The 22,900-nt window shown below is 39.4% G+C and overlaps 1 protein-coding gene across 1 annotated transcript; it reads right to left on the reverse strand.

The window, feature by feature from the left end:
• Positions 16,455-21,113, reverse strand: LOC109209107 (protein CHUP1, chloroplastic-like). The gene is made up of 7 exons (XM_019372289.1): positions 19,845-21,113; positions 18,646-19,530; positions 18,294-18,425; positions 17,786-17,967; positions 17,592-17,703; positions 17,000-17,143; positions 16,455-16,799 (listed from the first exon to the last, which is right to left on the reverse strand). The coding sequence occupies exons 1-7, from the start codon at positions 20,586-20,588 to the stop codon at positions 16,719-16,721; spliced, it is 2,280 nt and encodes a 759-aa protein (XP_019227834.1). The 5' UTR covers positions 20,589-21,113; the 3' UTR covers positions 16,455-16,718.

A 22,900-nucleotide genomic window follows, 5' to 3' on the forward strand; every position in this document is an offset into this window, starting at 1 on the left:
CTTTATATTAAGGAAATAGTACGACTGCATGGTGTCCCTGTAGCTATTATCTCGGATAGAGAAGCTCAATTTACAGCTAACTTCTGGAGGTCCTTCCAAAAGGGATTGGGGACTCAAGTAAGTCTTAGTACAACATTTCATCCCCAGACAGACGGATAGGCTGAGCGTACTATTCAAACACTGGAGGATATGTTACGAGCTTGTGTAATAGACTTCAAAGGTAGCTGGGATGACCATCTGCCGCTTATTGAGTTCGCATATAATAATAGTTACCATTCCAGTATTCAGATGGCTCCATACGAAGCTCTTTACGGACGGAAGTGTAGGTCGCCTATAGGGTGGTTCGATGTTGGAGAATCTAAATTACATGGGCCAGACCTGGTTCAGCAAGCCATAGAAAAAGTAAAGCTTATTCGGGATCGACTATTGACAGCTTAGAGTCGTCAGAAGTCATATTCTGACGTGCGGCGACGAGAGTTAGAGTTCGGGGTTAATGACTGGGTATTCTTAAAGGTGTCACCTATGAAGGGTGTAATAAGGTTTGACAAGAAAGGCAAACTTAGCCCACGGTATATTGGGCCTTATAGGATCATTCGGAGAGTGGGCCAAGTAGCTTATGAGTTAGAATTGCCCTCGGAATTAGAGCCTGTTCATCCGGTTTTTCACGTATTTATGTTACGAAAGTGCATTGGCGATCCTACCCGAGTGGTGCCCACGAATGATGTATAGATTACAGAAGACTTATCATACGAGGAAATACCGGTCGCCATCCTAGACTGACAAATCCGCAAGCTGCGGAATAAGGAGGTAGCCTCCGTGAAAGTACTTTGGAGGAACAACAATGTTGAAGAAATGACTTGGGAGGCCGAGAAAAATATGAAGTCTAGATATCCCTACTTATTTCCTCCTCCAGAAAAGGTTCCGACGGAGACGTCATAATCATAAGGTACGTGTATAAATTCTTGTGTTGGTTATTATCGTTGGTCATGTGAGGCCATTGTCGTTATTCATAATTATGGTCCTGTGTGTCGTTGGGTTATTAAGCTTCTACGGGGAGAGTTGGTAGTGGTGTTGTTACAGAGGCGACCTTGCCAAAGTTATATAGATCATGGGGAGTTGAACATTCGAGGACGAATGTTTCTAAGGGGGGAAGGATGTTACATCTCGCGTTTCCGTACGTTAAAAGCTTCGTTTTCAGTTAACCGACGTGGACTCGGGGACGAGATCATCTTGACGTTAACGTATTTACGCTATTTGTAACAAGCGATAAATAAGTGTTATGAAGGATAAAGGGGTACACGAATTAAAGAAAACGAGTTTCGTTGAAAGTGGCCAATTTGGGATAAAATACGGGTCGAGCGATAATACCCGATAATTATGAACTAGTACCATGCAAGGTACCATATGACCATGGTAGTATAATGTATAAAGTATATATGAAGGATATTAAAAATAAGTTGAATTTTATGTAATTTGAGGCAATTTTTAAATTATGCGGGTAATTGGTAAATTATCGGATAACGAGACATTACCTAATTACCTAATAAGTGGATAAAAGTTAAATATCCCACCCCCACCCCACGTGGAAACTAGCCACATTATCAAGAAATGACTAAGAGTCATTCCTTGATTAGGTGTCAAATGGATACAAATTCCTTTCATTTTTTTCAAGACTTTGGATATCCAAGTCTTTCCAATTCATTTCATTTTGAAGACTTGGCATTTAATGACTTAGGAACAACAGAACGTTGCTTTCTTACTTTAAAACAAAGTCTCATTCTCACTTCCATTACAAATACAAAAAGTAGCAAGATTAGTAGGAGATTTTGTTCAATTGTTACCATTTTCGTGACCGTGAGAGATCCCGACACAACAAGAAAACTTTTCCTTTCTTAGTTTGAAAGGTTAGAAGCTAAGGCCAAGCAAATTTCGTTCAAATTCAGAAGCAGAAGCTTCATTCTCTCGTTTTAACATATTTCACAGAAGCAGAAGCTTTACTTCGTTCAAATAATTCAAGGAACAGGCATGTTAAGGCCATCCCTTCTTTCTTTTGGCATGGTCTAAATTATAGTGAAGAAACGAGCAAACACGCAGTTTCATAAATTACTCTATTCATAGAAATAATAGGGGTGTCTATATTTTGATTCCCCATGAAAAATATTATTATCTTCTGTTCATGGGCCTCAGAATAATACACAGTTAGAAAAAGTTTATCCGGAAGGAATATTGAGATTATTACATATTTTTCATACATTTCACTCATTTATACATGTGCATTGACCCATGAATGGATGTAAAAATATGTATATGGGACATGGGAAAAGGTTACGGCATTATATACGCACCACCACCTGATCAACTGGTATATGTTGATGATGTTGGCCACAGTGGCCGAGATGATATGATGGGATGCCCTTAGTGGCTTGATGATATTATGTACATCCATACCTATGCATGGCACGACATTTATACGCACGTGCATGACATTATAAACGTTTCAGAATTTACAAAGTTATTCAGATTTAAAGATGTGTTTCCTTATTCCATGTTTCATCTATGTTTTTTACGTATAAATTTTCATGCCTTACATACTCAGTACATTTTTCGTACTGACGCCCTATTTCACGGGGCCTGCGTTTCATGCCCGCAGGTGTAGGTAGGCAAGCTGACGGTTCCCCTTCTTAGGATCCCTGATCAGCGAGAGTTGGCGTGCTCCACTTGATCCGGAGCTACTTTTGATTATGGTGCGATACGTTTGTATATATATATATATATACATATATATATATATATGTATATATATATATATATATGTATATGGGTATGACGTGGCTCAGTCTCGTCTTTGTACAGTTATGTTTCTATTAGAGGTCTGTGGACAGTATGTCTAGTTGGGCTGTATGTGGCCTTGTCGGCCTTCAGTTTTGGGTGTATAGTTGTCTATAGCAGCCTTGCCGGCTCACCCACTGTATCTTGCATGTATACGTACATATGCCTTGTTGGCAGGTTTCCTTCATATATGTTATTTCCGTAGTTCAATAGATGTTATTCAGATTCATATCTTAGACGCATGTTTAGGGGTGTTTGACAGGTAGGACTCAGGCACCCGTCGCGGCCTATCGGTTTGGGTCGTGACACCATACTGGAGGCGGCCCTGGAGCTGCAAGAATCTCAGCTAGCCACGGGTGAGCTGCATCACCCATAGCCAGTTTTTCCAAGTATTGCACCGTCTCAACATCCTCCAACCACAAGTATGTGTTCAAGGTGTTCTAGTTAAACCTCACTTTCAAATTTCTCACTTTCGTCACTCTGGTCCCCTTCTTTATGTGCGCCACATTGGTGTAAAATCCCGGACCAGGTACTTTTTGGCATCCACCACACTTTGAGTGAACCATGTCCACCCCTTCCGCTCCCAGAATTGTCTCGACGCCGCCGGGTTGTATTTATCAAGGTCTTTCAACAAGAACTGACGCTCAAGAGTGAGCGATCTCGACGGCCACCACTCTCGGAAACTATTGAATGCAGTTAGACTGACGAACCTATCTTCCCAATTTTCTTTCTTCTTTGACCTCTCAAGGCCGAAAACTCTGGTATCACCCCCTCGGCCATCATTCGGGATATCATCCACATCCACTGGTGCATTGGGGGCATGTGTAGATGAGGGCTCTGAAGCTTGACTGTCACCTTCTGAACCCTCAGAAGTGCTCTCTGAGGTGGAAGGTTCATCTCAGAGTTGAAATCTCCCTTGAAGCTACTGTGGCTGTGATTCTATAGCAGGTTGCTCTTGCACAGAGTCGCCATCCGATGCTTCCCTAGACGGAACATAAGAACTTGATTCAGCAGGCTTTGCAGCTCTACCTCAGCCGGCTGTCGCCTTTCTGGATATAACTCTTTGAAGGGCGAGTGGTAAGGTATTCTTGCCTCGGCCTCGGGAGGGTTCACCCCTTCCCTTTGATGTATCACCACGACCACGGGATCTAACCATTTTCTACAACAAATAACAGTAAGAGTCCGTTCTAGTTCAAGTGAAGAAAAGCAGAAAGTTACAGAACAAAATATGTTGTAGGGTGGGGAAGTGCGGCCCACACAATTGCAAGTGCGGCTGCAGGTTGTATTGTGCGGACCGCACAATTTGAAAGTGCGGCCGCAGTGGTAAAACTGCGGTTCACACAATTTTGGGTGCGACCGCACATCTGAAGTGTGGTCCGCACATTTTTTAGTGCGGACACACAGTGGGTATCTAAAAAAATGGCAACTCTCTGAAGACAGAGAATGCCTTGATCTGCGGCCGTACACACTTTTATGCGGCCGCGGTTGAATTTCTGCGAACCGCACAATTTAAGTGCGGTACGCACATTCTTGCCAAGCCAAATGCCCTAACCTACACTTCTGCGGACCGCACAATTCCTTGTGCGGCCGCACATTTCAAAATTTAATCGGGCATGGTTCTTTAGGGTGCCGATTTTATGCACAAATTGAACATGGTAATAGCAATTAAACATGATAACAAGATACCCATTCCCCACATAATAAGTAGGAGATTACCCATCACAATTTACAGCCCACATGGATATGAATTTGACGATCGGTCTAAACTAACTAATAAATTATAAACTAACTAAGAAAATTGAGGAATTCTAGAGATGATTTGGACATACCAGTGAAGAAGTGGTATTAAGGAATGTTCAAAGATGCTAAATTAAGTGGTAGATGATTGAATCAGTAGTGCAATATTTTAGCCTTTGTTTTAATATCTTAGAGATTGGAAAGTTTCAACAGTAACCTTACGGTTACTATTTATACTATACGAGATTGGCTAAGGGTTCAAGAGACGAGTGCGGCCACAGAATTCCTTCTGCGGTCCGCACTCTGTTACCTGTTGGTCAGTTTCCCTTCGTGATCTGCGATCCGCAGAATTACCTGTGCGACCGCAGATTTTGGTGCGGACCGCAGATTTCCTGGTGCGGCCGCACTTTGGCCATTTCTCTGACAAGCAAACTTCAGAGAGTTTGCATTTTTCCATCTCAAGTTGTGCGGCCGCAGTTCCCTTCTGCTGTGGCGTTCAAAATTGTGCGCTCCACACAATACATGTGTGGTCCGCACTGTTTCCATACTTAGCCAATTTTCTGGGCATAGTTCCTGTAAAGCACACTCATTCCTGCAACACACTTCGAAACCAGTTAGCACAAAATAAGACCTATCTAAAGAAGAAGAAAAAGAAAAAGAAAAAGAAACATGGGTTGTCTCCCAAGAAGCGCCTGATTTAACATCGCGGCACGACGCAGATTACCATCACTTGAAATGAATTACTACCACGATGTGGCCATCACCAACTTTTCTAGATAATGCTTCACCCGGTGACCATTGACTCTAAACACCTCATAATTTTTATTCTTAAAGTCCAATGCACCAAAGGGTGTCACACCCACAACCTCAAACGGGCTACTCCATTTAGACTTTAACTTCCGGGAAACATCCTTAACCGAGAATTGAACAACAACACAATATCACCTTCTTTAAACTCTTTGTTCCGAATGTACTTTTCATGGAGGTATTTCATCTTCTCTTTGTATAAGGACGAACTTGTGTATGCATGGTACCAGAACTCATCCAGCTCATTCAAATGTGCCACCCTTAAGTTGGCGGCACATCCCACTCAAGATTCAACTTCTTTAAAGCCCACATGGCTTTGTGCTCAAGTTCCACCGAAAGATAACAAGCTTTTCCGAACATCAACCGGTATGGAAACATTCCGATAGGTGTTTTGTAAGTCGTCCTATAAGCCCATAAAGCATCATCAAGTTTCTTGGACCGATCCGTCCTATTAGCATTCACTGTTTGGATAAAATACTCTTTATCTCCCGGTTGGAGACTTCCACTTGATCGCTTGCTTGTGGATGATAGGGAGTCGTGACTTTATGAGTGACACCATACTTGGTGAGTAAGGTATCGAAAGCTTTGTTTCAAAAATGCGACCACCCACCGCTTATGATAGCCCGCGGAGTACCAAATCTTGTGAAAATATTCTTCTTCAAAAACGCCACCACACTTCTCGCTTCATTGTTGGGTAGAGCAACAGCCTCAACCCATTTGGATACATAATCAACCGCGACCAAGATGTAGGTGTTTCCACAGTAACTCACAAAAGGACCCATGAAGTCAATACCCCACACATCGAAAATATCAATCTCCAAAATGGTAGTGAGGGGCATTTCATTTTTCTTTGAGATTCCACCGCCTCATTGACATTCATCACAATGCTTGACTATATCACTTGCATCCTTGTAAAGAGTGGGCCAATAGAAACCGCAAGTTAGCACTTTGGCCACCGTTCTTGCTCCACCATGGTGACCACTATACAGCGAAGAATGACAAGCCCCATGAATTTCAACTTGTTCCTCCTCCGGTACACATCTTCTAATCACTCCATCCAAACAAATCCTTAAAAGGTATGGTTCATCCTAATAATAGTCTTGACAATCCCGTTTGAGCTTCTTCCTTTGGTTTGACGAGAACTCATCCGAGACGATACTGCTCACAAGAAAATTTGCTAGATTCACGAACCATGGCACCTCTTTCATTGAAATAGCCAAGAGTTTCTCATCGAGGAAGGAGTCATTGATTTCAAGGCCATCATGCAGCCTCCCCTCCTCCTCCAAATGAGACAAGTGGTTTGCCACTTAGTTTTCACTTCCTTTTCGATCTTGGATGTCTATATCAAACTCTTGCAACATAAGTACCCATCTCATTAACCGGGCTTTGGAATCTTTCTTGCTCATAAGATAACGAAATGCCGCATGATCTGTATGGACAATTACTTTTGCACCCGTCAAGTACGGGCGGAACTTCTCAATAGCAAACACAATGGCAAGAAGCTCTTTCTCCGTAATGGTGTAGTTGACTTGAGCAATGTTCATGGTCTTACTTGCATAATAGACCGGATGAAAAATCTTGTTGATGCATTTCCCCAAAACAGCCCCTATCGCTACATTACTTGCATCGCACATGAGCTCAAAAGGAACACTCTAATTTGGTGCGGTGATAATGGGAGTAGTAATCAACTTGAGCTTTGGCAATTCAAAGGCTCTCATGCAATCATCATTGAAATGGAACTTAGCATCTTTCTCCAAAAGCTTGCACAACGGGTTCACCACTTTAGAGAAGTCCTTGATGAAACTCCGGTAAAATCCCACATGGCCTAAGAAACTCCGCACGCCTTTCACTGAAGTTGGAGGTGGAAGTTTAAATATCACCTAAATCTTTGCCTTGTCGACTTCAATTCCCTTCCTTGGGATCTTGTGGCCACGGACAATGCCTTCCTCAACCATGAAATAACATTTCTCCCAATTCAGCACCAAGTTTGTTTCTTCACATCTTGCCAACACTTTATCCAAGTTTGCTAGACAATCATCAAAAGAATTCCCGACCACCGAAAAGTCATCCATGAAGACTTCAAGTTAATCCTCCACCATGTCCCTGAAGATCGCTATCATACACCTTTGAAAAGTCGCCGGCGCATTGCACAACCCAAATGCATCTGCGAGAAGGCGAAAGTACCATAAGGATATGTAAAAGTAGTTTTCTCTTGATCCTCTAGAGCAATAAGAATTTGATTGTATCCGGAATACCCATCAAGGAAATAATAGAAAGCACGACCGGCCAATCTATCAAGCATTTGATCTAGGAAGGGAATTGGAAAATGGTCCTTCCTTGTGACTTTGTTGAGCTTACGGTAGTCCATACACACTCTCTACCTGGTCACCGTTCTTGTAGGAATCAACTCATTCTTATCATTGGTGACCACCGCCATACCCCATTTCTTTGGGACACATTGAACCGGAGAAGTCCATGAACTATCGGAAATGGGGTAAACAACCCCGGCATCCAACCACTTGATGATCTCCTTTTTGACAACCTCTTGCATGGCTTCAGTGAGTCTCCTTTGATATTCTATAAATGGTTTGGCATCTTCCTCCAAGTTAATCTTGTGCATGCAAAAAGCGGGGCTTATCCCCCGAATATCCGCCAAAGTCCATTCAATAGCCTTCTTCCTCTTTTGTAGCACTGCCAATGTAGAATCTACCTGCACATTAGTCAAATAAGAGGAAAGAATAACCGGTAAAGTAGAAGAAGGGCCAAGAAATTCATACCGAAGATGTGGAGGCAATAGCTTCAACTCCAAAATGGGAGGCTCCTCAATTGAAGTCTTTGTTGGAGGAGTCGTTCTATTTTCAAGATCCAAGGACAATTTGCGGGGCTCATAAGTGTACGACCCCATTCATTGCAATGAGTTCACACATTCAACGAAACCCTCCATCTCTTCATCATCAAAGTTGAGCAAGACGACCTCCAATGTATCATCAACATTCATCACAACACTTGTTTCATCCATAATCACATCGGTCACCAAGTCCACGAACGAGCACACCTCATTGCTATTGGGTTGCCTCACAGACCTACACACATGGAAAACCACTTTTTCATCACCAACCCGGGAAAGTAAGTTCTCCGGCTTCAACATCAACTAGAGCCTTCCCCTAGCAAGGAAATGTCTACCAAGAATAATTGGCACCTCATAATCAAGAATGACAAAATCCGCCGGAAGAATGAATTTATCAACACAAACCAATATATCCTCAATCATTCCCAATGGTCTCTTCATGGTACGATCATCCATTTGTAATCTCATAAATGTGGGTCTTCGTTGTCCAATTCCCAAAGTCTTGAAGATCGAATAGGGCATCAAGTTGATACTTGCCCCAAGATCACAAAGAGCTTTAGCAAACTCGGCCCTTCCAATGGTACAAGGGATTGTGAAAGCACCAGGATCTTCCAATTTAGGACCATGGAATGTACAATTGCACTCATTTGATGAGTCACTTTTATAGTTTCACAATTCATCAACTGCTTCTTTGTCACCAAATCTTTCATAAACTTTGCATAATCGGGCATTTTCTCCAAAGCTTCAACCAATGGCACATTAATTGATAGACTCTTAATCATGTCTATGAACTTTTTGAATTGATTCTCGCCAATTTGCTTGGCAAGACTTTGAGGATATGGAGGAGGAGGCCTAGGCATTGGTGCCTTAGCCTTTTGAACTACCGGTTTCGGTATGTCAACAATGTGCTCCCCAGACGGGTTCACTTCCTCTTGAGTCTCTTACACATTGTCATCAATATCAATCCGCAATTCATCATTTGCTTGCACCACATTGTTCGGGGTCTCATCTTTTTGTACCACTTACTCATCATCCACAGGTTTCCTTTGACTTGAGGTGGGTGCATTCCCACCTTTTCCACTCCTTGTAGTAACGGCCATGACATGTCCAATGTTGTTCCCACCCTTGAGTTCACCACCGTGTCACTTGGTAGTGCCCCCTTAGGACGAGTGTTTAGAGCTTGAGAGATTTGCCCCATTTCAACTTCCAAGTTGTAAATTGATGTGTTGTGTGAGGCTAGTTGGGCATCGAAGTCGGCATTCTTCTCCATCATTTGTTTGAACATACTCTCAATTTGTCCCATCTCATTGTTGGATGAACTTGGACCATGGGAAGGATAAGGAGGTGGGTTACTCGATTGTTGATACACCGGGGGCCTTTGAAAGCCCGACCCCCGATTGCCTTGATTATTGTTCCATCCCCCTTGGTTGTTGCCTCCCCAATATCCTCGGTTGTTGCCACTCCAATTTCCTTGGTTATTTCCACCACTCCAATTTCTTTGATTGTTGTTATTATTCGAATTCCCTTGATTGTTGCCACCACTCCAATTACCTTGGTTGTTAGAATTCCAATTACCTTGATTACCTTGAGGTCGCCATTGTTGTTGATTCGAGCCTTGAGAGTTGTGTCTTTGCCCTTGAAAGTTGTTCACGTATTGCACTTCCTCGTCTTGTTCATTATAAGATTCATCTTGATCAAACCCACTATCTTCTTGTACATAATTCTCCACATGGTTTTGCACTTGTGGACCCTTTGGCCTTCTCTTGTTCACCATCATACTAACTCCCTCAATGGCATTGCGTTGATTAGGATTTTGCAATTGTTGAAGTTAAGATTTGGCTAATTGATTCATTGTGGTGGTCAACTTGGCAATGGCTTGCCCATGATCATGCAATTCTTTATGTAGGTGAATCACGTTCGGATCACCTTGAGAAACATTTTCTCTACTTTGTCATGCCGATGAAGTATCTACCATTTCATCTAAAATCTCACAAGCTTCCGCATACGGCGTTGTCATGAAATTTCACCGGCAAGTTGGTTGACCACACATTGATTGGTAGGGTTGATCCCCGATAGAAAGTTTGTTGAATCATAGCCTTCGTCATGTCATCATTGGGGCACTCTTTGACCATTGTTCGGTACCTCTCCCATATTTCATACAACGGCTCATTGGGTTCTTGTTTAAATGCTAGAATCTCGTCTCTAAGAGTAGCCATATGCCCGGGAGAAAAGAACTTAGAAATAAATTTCCCCACCAATTCATCCCATGTATCAATGGAATGGTTTGGCAATCTCTCTAACCAATCCAAGGATTTCCTCCGTAGAGAGAAAGGAAATAGCCTCAATCTTAATGCATCCTCGAGACGTTTGTCTGTTTACTTCCTCAGTAAGTGTCCACGAACCCCTTCAAGTGTTTGTATGCATTTTGACTCGGTGCCCCGGTGAAGAATCCCCGTTGCTCTAGCAATGTGAGCATTACATTCATGATTTGAAAGTTGCCCTCCCTAATACGGGGCGGGACTATGGCACTTGCATACCCTTCGTTCGGCAACACCCGGTGTGGAGCCGCTCTTGGTGAAGGTGGGGGTGGAATTGGGACGTTGTCTTGAGGCAGTCGGCCTCTTCTATTTGCTTGTGGTTCAAAAGGAACCTCTTCAACTTGGTCATCTTCCACGACCACATCCCCCAAAGGTATGTTTCCGAGTTGATCATTGTTGAGGGCCATTGTTGCACTTACAATTGATTCACAAAAATCATTAACACGGAAAAAATAGGAAAATTCACAAACAAAACCAAATATATAGCTAAATCCGTTTTTAGCTCCTCGGCAACGGCGCCAAAAAATAATCTCGTCCAAGTCACACCTCTATTTGAGGTTGTGAAACGATCGATGCAATAGTAATACCCAACAAGGAGTCGGAGTCGATTTTCCACAGGGAGCTATGAATGGGACTTAGGAGTATATATTATAGTGAATGAGCTCGAATTATCTCAAATTGCACTTCCACAAAATTGGGTTGTTTCTAAGTCTAATTTAAATTATGATTACCAACTAAGAATTTGAAACTGTGAAATTGTTTTTTTTGTTTTTCAAATGATATAAAAGACCTAGGGCTATGACCTTCACCTAGGTGTTTGCCTAACGGGTTATAAACTTTAAAGCTTGTTTTATTGGTCGGGGTGTATTATAGTTGTCAACACTCGAGTACCCACTCAATACCTCTCGGTCAGAGAGTGATTTTGCCCAATTTGGCTTTCTCAAGTCCAAATGGGTATTGAACAAAACGGTTGATAAAAAGCTCAAGTCGAGTTTTACTATCTCTAGATTCGACCCTTCAATTGGGACTATCAATCTCTTGATTTACCCCAATTTCTTGTTAGCCAAGTTTTCCTAGACTAAGTCTCTCTTTCTCAAGTAGAGACCAAGTCAGATAGGCATGAACTAATGTTTGCAACCATTAGTTCTATAATTAAAAGCAAGAACAAGGCTAAATAATAAACTTCCAACCATAAACAAGCAATAAATCAAACACCCATTAAGTTTACACTCTAGGGTTGGGTCACAACTCTAGTGAGAATCTAGCTACTCATGCTTAAAACAGAACAAATAGAAGAAAAAATGATAATTATACCCATAATGATAATTAAAATAATGAAAGCTATGTTCACAAAGCTCAAAATGGCAAAAACTACTAAAGAGGGTAAAGAAAAATGTCTACTGTGGCTGCTGATATCACAACTTGACCTAAAAAAGTGAAACTCTTCTATTTATACAGAGCTGGAATTTTCGGGAAAAAATGCCCTTTCGGAGGTTCTGCTGCCGCACAATAATGTGCGGTCTGCACTTTGCTTCAGCCTGACAGGATTGGGATCTTGCGGCCGCACAATTCCGAACCACGTCCGCATCTCTCTCTTTCTGTGATCCGCACGTTTCTGAGTGCGGCCGCACATGGCTCTTTTCTGGACCGCACAAATGTAACTGCGTTCGCGAAGCTGATCTTTTGCGGCAGCACAATAATTGTGCGGTCCGTACTTTCGTTGAACTTGATGTGCAAAATCTATGAACTTTGCTCTTGCCTAGCTTCTGTGGCCGCACATGTCATGTGCGGACCGCACTTTGCACTTATCTCAGATAGGAATTTCTTCACGATCTACGGCCGCAGATGATAATCTGCGGTCCGCACTTTGAGCTTCTATGCCTATTTTTGTCCTTGAGTTCAGATCACTCCTTCTTGAGTTGGATTTCATCTTAGTGGTTCATTTTCCAATATTCCTGCAATTAAGCATATTTCATCAGTTTTCGGGAACACAATTAAACGTTTTTGGGCTAAAACGAAGGCTAAAAGGCGCTAATAAGTAGTCAAAATTCCCACTTATCACATATCTCCAAACTTATTCTCATAAGTTACAACCTGTGAGTGGAGAAAAGTTCCGGAATATAGACCCCTCACAGAATATGGAACCACCTGAGTTTGTAAGAATGGCTAGCAAGCCAAAAGTAAAAAGAACAAGAGAGACAAATGAGTCCCTTAATAGGGAAGGGCAATGGTCTCAATCCAGGAAAGGGAGAGTAATGACATGTAATAACTGTGGAGAACCTGGACATAATGCTAGGGGATGTTCAAGGTAATCTATCTCTTGAACAATAAATTTATGCGTCTATTTTATTCAGCCTTGTTCTAACATATAATTGTGTATGTTGATAATAGCACTCTAAAGAAAAACAGCCAATGAGTGGCAAAACAAGGGGAAAGAAAAAAAAGAAATAAAGAACTTTGGTTGATGAACCTGATGATGAATAACCTATATCCCCAGCTGCTGCAAATATCCCAACTAAAGATGACTTCCATTTATCCACACCCCAACCAAGTCAAAACAGTCAAGCTAGTGAATCGAGCAACTTTGTGTTTATGCCAACCCCTGCAGTTCAAAGGCAGCTTCCAACTAGCAATGAATGTCCAGATTTTGAGATCCCTAGCTTTGAACCTGTGCCTGACATAGCTATAAGACCAAAGAGTATCTCAGAAACAAGGATATTACTCCAGCTAAGGCAGCAAAGTGTACCAGCTGCAATCAAGCAAATTGGATTTGTTGGTGATTCAAGCGGTGTGAGTCAGCCATCGAAGCTTACTTTCTCAACAAAAGGCCTAACATGGCTGGGAAATTCTTCCATCACTGGAAATCAGTTGAACAAACAAAGGTTGACCAAGTTGCAAGCAAGAAAAGGTAGTGGTAAGGAGCAGAAGTGATGAAAATTTACTTCTAGTGAACTTTTATGATGTAAATTTTTGGAAGTGTTGTAATTACTGCCATGACAATAAATTTTATATTTTGGTTGTGACAGTTGGATGCTATGTTATGATTAGGTGTTAACATCTTTTTGGGGTTATAATATGGTATCCAGTTGTCTTATTAAATACAACTTATGAATGTTGATATTTAATACATTATGAATCAAGGTAAATATTTATTGATGAGTGTTCAGTTCATTATTGTCCATTTTGTTCCCTTTTCAATTTCAGTTTTTCAGTTATCTATTTTTACAACTGGAATGTAAGATTTTCATTTTTACACTTGCTGCTGTCTTTTATGTCAAACAAATTGGATTGGAAGCAATTAAATGACTTAGTTATTCAACATGCTATTTAGAACAATCAAATATGCAGAACATATACTAGTAAGCGAAAACAACAAATACTACTACACCAACCTCATCATACACTAAGGGAAAAAACTGACCAACAAATACTACTACAGCAACATTATCAAATCTGCAGAACATGGCCGGAAAGCAACAAATACTACTACAACACGGCTTAATTGACCTAAAAGTCAGCTATACATATATAACTCAAAATCAGCAACCTTGTCTTTGCAAAAAAGTCACTTCATCATCGAGGCTGCAAAAAAACCAAGAAATAGTACCCAAGAAATCATAAGCAGCATCCTTCTCTTTGCAAGTTTATCTTCCAACATGATGACTTTATTCACTTCATATAGGTGTTTAGCCTTCATGGCAATTACTTCTTCCTTCAATTTGTCCCTTTCCATCTTAACCTCATCCATCGATGATGTTACATCTTTAAATTAGTCCAATCACTTTGCGGGAAGATTTTATCTTCCCATTCCCAAAACCCACATGAACTAGGCTGTCAAACATAATTCAAAAAGATCATTTAGCTAATCAGTACAAAACTCTAAATTTATAGATTTCATAATTACAGTAAACTTAAAAAAAAAAAGAGAAAACTGAAATTAAACAACCTTAGACCTCGGACATTTGTAGAATTTTCTTCTAGGGTTAAATGGAGTAGAGAAGTGAAGTGGTTGGCTACAATACCACAACGACACCTAATCTGGGATGAACAGCTACCTTGCGACATTTATCAACCAAAGCTACGACGAGAATGAAGAAAAGAGAAACTTTGGGAAGATTTCAGTCGAATCCTAAGTTCTCAGCAATGGAGTGTCTTTTGGGGGAGAAGAAGAAGACGTTGGGTTACGGGTCAAAATTTTGGGAGTGAAATTGGGTCAATCTAATTTGGGAGAAGAAGAAGCCGTTGGGTTTTGGGGCTTTCAACTTAATGGAATTATGACTTGGCAGTTGACTTGACAGTTGACGTGAAAAAAATGGAGTGTGCCAGCTGCCACATTGACCATCTGTTAGGGTTAGGGGCAATTATATCAACTTTATTAACGGTAGGGTGAATTTTGGAAGTAAAGTGAAACGGAGGAGAAACGTGTATTATTTACAATAGTACATGGGCAATAATGGCCTTTTCCCATCATAGAACCCATTATGAATTCAGGGACTTTAAATTTCGGAATAGTCCGGTTTTTTCTTAACAATTTTTGTAAATTTTGCAAACTCTTTATAAGTTGTTAGATTCAAATGGTAATTTATTGTAAAAAATAAAAAAAAAATTAGCCTAGGTACTCCTCCTTGAACAAACTCCTAATTTTACAACAAAAAAAAAAGACATCAAATCGAAAAAAAATTAAAGATTTTCTAGTCGGACCTTTCGATTAGCATAATATTCCCGCTGTTATTGTTCGAAAATGGAGGAATGGAGCAAACATGAGAATCATAGTTGTGGAGGCAGCGTGGTTGTTATGGAGGAAAGGGATGGTGACAGCTATGATGACGGTAGAGTTGATAAGATGGAGAAGTTAATTTTTTTTAACAATGAAGAGTTTGCCTTTTTTTTTAGGTGGGTTGGATTTTGGGGTTGGAAAAAAAGAAGAAGGTTAAGGGTGTGTTTATTTAATTGGGATCATAGTTTAAAATTGGACCAATAAATATTTGCCACATGTAATTTAAATAATTTTATTATTTGGCATTGACCGTTAGTCGAAGGGGCATAAATGAGCCAGGAAGATAACAGTGGTGACATTTTTTACTCAATAGGTGGACGGAGAACATATTTATACCAAATCGAATAGTTTGAGGATAGTTTTGGCCCCTTTCCGTACCTTTTTATATCTCGCAACTTCTTAATATTTTCTAAATCTTTTTTAGGTTATGGTTAACTCTGAGTTCGTAGACATAATTCTTGATGATACGTTAGTTACGTAGGGGAATAGTCAAACAAATCCAAAAAAATTCATTTTGCTAAAATTACTGGAAATATAAAANTATATATAAACTCATATATAATATGTACTTAAATATATATAATTAGTGAATAATCTAGGTAAATCGGCTAGAAAAAGTAACCGGTGAATTTGGCCGGCTATGCGTGTAAAGATACCATTAATGTACGTATCTCACTTAGAACATTGGTTTTCAGAAATCACACGATTACCTCTAATATACGTAAATGATTTGAAAAGTTAGCACGATGTTAATAATATTTATGTTTGTCACTTTCAAGTTTCAAATAAAATGCATCTCTTCCTCCATCCTTAATTTGTTACAAGTTACGACCTCCTAGTTGAGTCTTGACCAAGAGCCCGTTTGGATCAGCTTGTTTTAAGTGTCTTTTAAGCCAAAATAGCTTTTAAGCCATAAGTTAGGAATTCTAACTTTTGACATTTGGCTTGTTTTTGTCATTTTAACTTAAAAACAAGTGCTTAAAAGCACTTTTTTACTTTATTTAAATATTACAAAATGACTTAAAAGCTATTTTGGCTTAAAAGCACTTAAAACAAGTCAATCCAAACGGGCACCAAGTCTAAGACCAACTTTTAGCCTACAAAGTATCATGTGCGTCAATGTTTAGAAACATTTTAAAACTTTGAAACTTGTTAAGTATTGATAGAAACTTGCATACTGCTTTTTCACCAAGCTTTGAACACATACTATACCAACAACTTGACATCTTCATAACTCACTAGTCAAGAGTGAATCCCACCCAAATCAAAAATTAAAAACAAAAACAGTAACCAATGATAAGGAATGTCATTGGTGTTTCCCACATATATGATTACTTAAATTGATGGTTACTGAGATGGTAAGCCCTCTGGCAAAATTATGCTTATTCACAAAGTCTATCTTCTACTTCTTGTTCAAAGCAAGTGCTAGGTCCCTCAGCTCCTCAAAGGCTTGCATTGTTTCTGCATCAAATCCTCCAGCAAACTGTACCAATAAGGACAAAAGCTAAACTAAGATATGACATTTTAAACAACTTGTAAAAAGACCAGTGCAGTTCACCAATCCATTCTTCATCACTAGTAATCATGTTACAACACGAGAAAGTGAAATAAGAAGGGAGAAAGTGAAAGATCGCGGTAGGAGAAAATGTAAAAGCCGGTTTTTACTGCGATTACAACACAAACCTGATGAATTCGGAAGGCAAATCTCACTCCTTGGAGTAGCATGTAGTCCATGGAAGTGTCTTTATCTAATGGTCCCTTCGACTGAAGCTCCGCAGCTACCCTCTTCATGTACATCTTGGCCAACTTGACTGAGCCAAACTTAATCTGCATAATTTCTTTTAAAACTAAGTCTACAGCAAAATGACAACTACACATATTGACAAGAAAAAGAGTATTGAACATTCTATAAAGGAGGACATGCACGTATGCAAGAAGATCACTGCATAAATATGAGCATCTTCAGTATTGACACGTTGGACGTTGAAAATGGGCGTAAAAGAATGTGGTATAAGATAATCTGCAATCTTGAAACTTGTCATCTGTCTCATATCATCATATAAGACACTAACAAGATCTAGGAAGCAGAAAATCACTTGTCATATTCCCCTAAAGTTTGGATTCCCTTCTATGGTGAACCATATACGATGCCTTAAACAGTTCAGCAACATAATAAATAATGGTTATATCAAGCTCTATCAACATTTGACGACCTAAATCTACCCAAGACTTTCTATTTGGAAACAGCAAGAGACAAACAATGAAATCACCGAACCTTGCTTAGTATTCCATTATCAAGCATCCAATCTGCGGGTATTTTGAACTCTTTGCAGTGACGCATCAATGAGTCTCTGGTCCGATGAAGGTTATAGACACTACGCTCCATCCTGTGATGTGAACATAAAATTTGAAGGGCAAGGAGGTAAAACGTAATATATCTGGTATTACAAACAAAGCTTGAAGTCTTACTTCTCTGACAAAGAAACCATCTTCTTTAATGCAATATCACATGGCAATCGAGGATCGTCCTTGTAACTTGAAACTTCATTCTCCAACTTCTTAAGATCTTTATATCCAAAAGCTGCCTCCCTTAGTGTATCTGCTTTTCTCTCGGGCCAGTCGAAGTGCTTTAGCACTGCCCTTTCGTCCACCTTCAAAACAGCGCAAGCGTAATGATCAAAATTTAGCAGTAAATTATAAGCTGCACCTCCTACTTAATATATGACATGTAGCAGATAAAGCACCTCAATATTGGTGGAATTTTCTTGGAACTGCCATTTAAGTACACTGGATTCAGTTCGTAAATGATTACTGAACTGAATGTCACTAAAGTGAAATAAACTAGGACCGAAACGGGACTCTTCTAAGATTCTATTCTTCAATTTCAATTGAATGATCCTAAGTTTTTCCAAAATGAGACAATAGAAACCGTATCTTCATTGTTAGAGTCAATAAAGATTTCAAAATGTATTCTCACCAGAAAGCAAAGTTCATCATCTAGCCATTTCACAAAAGCAACTATGTCTTCAATATCCGCAAAAACTGCATGGTTGACCTCTGCTATCAGGGAATTCACAAATTCTGCTTGGGTCTCCACGTCTTCCTTTATCTACAAGTGGAACAATAACATGCAATCAGGAGAAAAATAAAGTCCAGAGACTGATATGGAAAATATCTGGGAAAAATCTAAATAGTTCCTCAAATATGGATCATATAAATGGTAAAGGAGGACAAGGAAAGTGTTCTTGGACATCTTGAGTCATTATAGTGCAATTTGATCATTTATATTGACAATAATAGTATGATAAGAGCAGGCAGAAAGAACTCACAGCCAGCAAATAAGATGATCTGTTCTCAATTTCGCCGATCATGCTACTACGAACGTCTGCAACACTTGAGGGATCACATGCTCCTCCATTTAATGAATCCTTCCTAGAATCTCTCTTCATTAATGAATGATAAAACTCTACTACTTGAGGAGCTCTCTGCACCGTGCCCGTTGTAGTTTTTGCCATGAGTTTTGGAGGAGGTGGCGGAGGAGGGGGAGGTGGTGGAGGAACAGGAACTTGAACACAATTTTCTCCTTCTGTTGCACTTAAAGCAACAGATGAAGGCCTTGGAGGAGGATTAGGAATTCGCAAGACACGTTTCTCAACCACCTCCAAAGGATTGATGGTTAATTTATGTTGGGAAGCAAGAGGCTCAATCTCCTTCTCCACTTCCTTGGAACACATAAAACCATCAGATTGTCTTCTCTTATTACTATATATCAAGTCCTCTAGATAAAATTTTGATCCACTTATCGAGTGCCTGCGAGTAGAACTTTGTGTATCCTCCCAACTATGATTAATGGTATTATCCGGGCTATCAACTAGTTGCATATCTTCATCGGTAATAGGCCATTTCTTTAGCTTCTTAACCAGGCTTAACCTCCTTGAGCTACTATATTTCGACTCCTCATCACTATGATCATAAGACAAGCAAAGTGATTCCCTACTTTTCTCACTATCATGAGGGCTACAAGTCTTTTCACAAGTCGTGGACGAGCAATTGCGCAATTCTTCACGCAAACACGAGTTCACCCACCTTAAGTAGGCAAGCTCCTCAACCTCATTCAATCTATTCATTTGAAGACCCTCAACTTGTTTGCAAAGGTTTTCATTTGTGTGTCTCAACAAAGAAGCCTCTGCTTTAATATTCTCAATTGTGTCCCCCTGATAAGAATTAAGTGAAACAAAGAGAAACAAGATATATTCAGCCAACCAATTACAATTGTTGGACAAATTCATTTTTTCCTACACTATGCATGAAAAATACATAATGGGAGCTTAACGCACCGGGTTGCCCTTTATGCATGAAAAACACAAGATAAAGTTTGAACCACATATTTCAGTATTTCACTAACAAACTACTAGAGAAAACTATGCTTTAAAGACATCTATGGCCACTTTATCAAGGTTTTGCAAATTCAAGATTTCAAAACTGAAATGAAAACTGAATAATTTTATAGACAAAGCAGTCAAATTACCTCAGAAAGCCTACAAGCAATATCTCTTTTCTGAAGCTGGAGCTCCTTATTCAAGCGCCTCAACTCCACAACCTCCATTTCCAAACTAGTCACACTTTTGAATTCTTCCCTATTGGATATCTCATCTTGCCTCTCTAGAGCAGCACTCAAAGAAACTAGTTGATCAGTAAGCCTTGCCTTTTCACATTCCAGCAATTCTACTTTCTTCACAAAGCTATCAATCTCACTCTTCTTCAACTCCAGTTCCCTCCCGAGCTCGACAACTTTTGGACTCCTCTTGAATTCTGATAACTCAGCCTGCAACTTCAATTCCCTTCCCTTTGATTCTTGTAACAAGCTCCTCAAATGATCGATTTCATTGAATAGATCACGCGAACCGGAAGATTTAACCCTGTGGATATTAACTGTTTGAGGATGAACTTGAGTGGAAGTGGCTGAACATGACAAGTCTCCCATTAAAGACCTCTTCACCCTTGACTGAGAAAGCCCAGAAGAGTTCTTTTGGTTCGAGTTTTCGTTGACAGAAAGTGGCTCTTTCCTTGCATGAATTGTGGTATGTAACTTAGATTTTTTATCCCCTGAGAAACCTCTCACAATATGAGAACCCCATGAAGATCTCACCTTTGATAGATTACTACTATTCCCTTTTGCATTGCTATTACTACTACTACCCTTTGGTGCCTTATTTTGATCACCAAATTTTGAAGCTTTCACTCTATTCTCTGATGATTTTTCCTCCCCCATTCTGAACAACTATAAAGATTCCAACCCCTTATACTCAAAACCCTGAATAACTTAATTTATGGGTTTCTTTAGTTTGAAGCTCAAAACTAAAACTTTTCCACTGCATATTAACTTTGGAAAATGAAGGATTTATCTGGATTTTCTCAGAAAAGAAACTAGACCATGATGTGGAGCTCAAAATTAAAACTTTTCCACCATATATTCAGCTCTAGAAACTCAATTTGATATGTGTAAAACCTCAAAAAGTTCAAGAGTTTCCCTTTATATAAAGCTTTTGGAAGCTGAAGAATTAAATGGGTTTCACTAAAAATTCAATTTTGACTAGTTTAAAAACCTACAAAATTAAATCTTTTCACTATGAGTATTTATTGTCTTTTGATCGTGCAAAGAAGACGCTCCTCTTTGATGACTTTTCAATTGACAAATCATTAGTTAAAGAGAGCTGAAAATGGTAGAAGAAAAGGCTCACACTTTGAGGATTCACTACACTATGCTTGGGAGAGAAAAAAGGGGAGGATTGTCGCAGCTTTAATGGCCGTTTGAATTTTGAATTTTGAATTTGTGTTTTTCCTTTTTTCTTTTATTTCCCCCAGAGATTTGCAAGTATTGATGGTAATATATAATTGATCTTAGCCGTCAATTTTAGTTGGTCCCACAAGCTTGCGTTGGAGTGGTCTTAACTGAACGGTTGAGATTTCCAACAAAGAAAAAGGTTCTGCAACGGTCGACTCCCGCGCTTGACGATATACATAATCCAGTTCAAATTAGTAAATGGAAAGGTCAAATTTAGCTTCAAATGAATCTCACTTTAGCAACGTATCATATAAGTCATTCATTTTTAACACAACTACAAGTAATATTTGATCAGTTCAAATTGCCACTTATAATGTGTCATACAAAAAATATACATAAAATTAATTTTCTCTATAAATTTGTCTAAGAAGGAATTCATCACTAAATTGATTAAATGGCTTCCTGCAAAGAGTAGGGGTGCTTATCGGGCAGATAATTACGCTTAACGGTTCGGCTTATCGGTTATCGGATTATAAATGTAGTAATCCGCTTGCCATCCAATAAGATAACGCGTGGATTGGTATCGTATTAACAATAATCGGGCGATTTAGCGGCTAAACCAAATAGAAAATTTTTGAACGATCCTAGTCTTATGAATACCAATGGCCAAACTGCATAGTTCACTCGCTTTTATCATTTCAACTTATCATTCACAACCCTAAGTACATTCTCAATAAAGACTTGTCATGGAGTACACAGAACAACAATCTCTTGAACAAATTTTTTGAATACTCAGTGAAGATATCTCAATCACTGCCCAAATAAAAGCAACAACCTTAATTATCAAGCCAAATAATAGGAATAGAGTAGAGAAGAAAGGATTGTGATCACTTTCCAAAGTGTACACGCTTTGTGGAGGCCATTTTTTTTTTTATCATAGCACCTTACTGCTCTAGCTTCACAACTCGATCATATGTTCTTCTAATGTATATTCGAAGCACTTTCTCTGCACATGACAATAAATTCCACAGTATATTATGTACTTGTTGGATATGAGACTATCTTAATCACTGCACCCAAATAAAGCAGCAACCTTAATTATCAAGCTAAATAACAAGAATGGAGCAGAGAAGAAAGGAATGTGATCACTTTCCATTGGCCATTTTTTTTATACTTTCTCTGTTCTAATGTATATGTTGTTCTCAAATCCAATATGTACATAGTATACTGTGGGATTTATTACTCTGGAACAATTTTTATGAATACTCAATGAAAGTAAAAGTGTAAATATAAAAATTCTTAACGGGTTAACGGTTATCCGATAAGAAAATTGAGTAATCCGTCCCCAAACTGTTAAACCGTTAATTATAAAATTTCAATCCATTTACCATCCATTACCCCGATAACCCAATACCAATAAGCCAATAAGTCATCGGTTCGGTTCGGTTAATGGTTAAGATTCGGTTTGAACAACCCTAACAAAGAGTAATAGTAGATGTTTATGACTATATGTTATTGTTTATCCGTAAAATGATATAGTTGAATTTATACGTGGTTTATAGACAAGCGAATCGATTTGATCTCAAAATGATAAATGAATTAAACAAAAATACAAGACTTAGCGTTGAAATCGAGATAAGGCAGCAGATAGCTTGTTTTCGGGAGCAGAGTTTCCGAAGGTAGCAGTATAATATCAATAGACAAGAAATAAAGTATTATTGAGCTCTTGAATAGTATACATCATAAGTTTGTCAAAAAATACGTGTCCTCACAATGGATGTTGAAGTCACTACTTATAA

This window comes from Nicotiana attenuata, chromosome 2, assembly GCF_001879085.1.
Source record: "Nicotiana attenuata strain UT chromosome 2, NIATTr2, whole genome shotgun sequence".
Classification (NCBI taxonomy): domain Eukaryota; kingdom Viridiplantae; phylum Streptophyta; class Magnoliopsida; order Solanales; family Solanaceae; genus Nicotiana; species Nicotiana attenuata.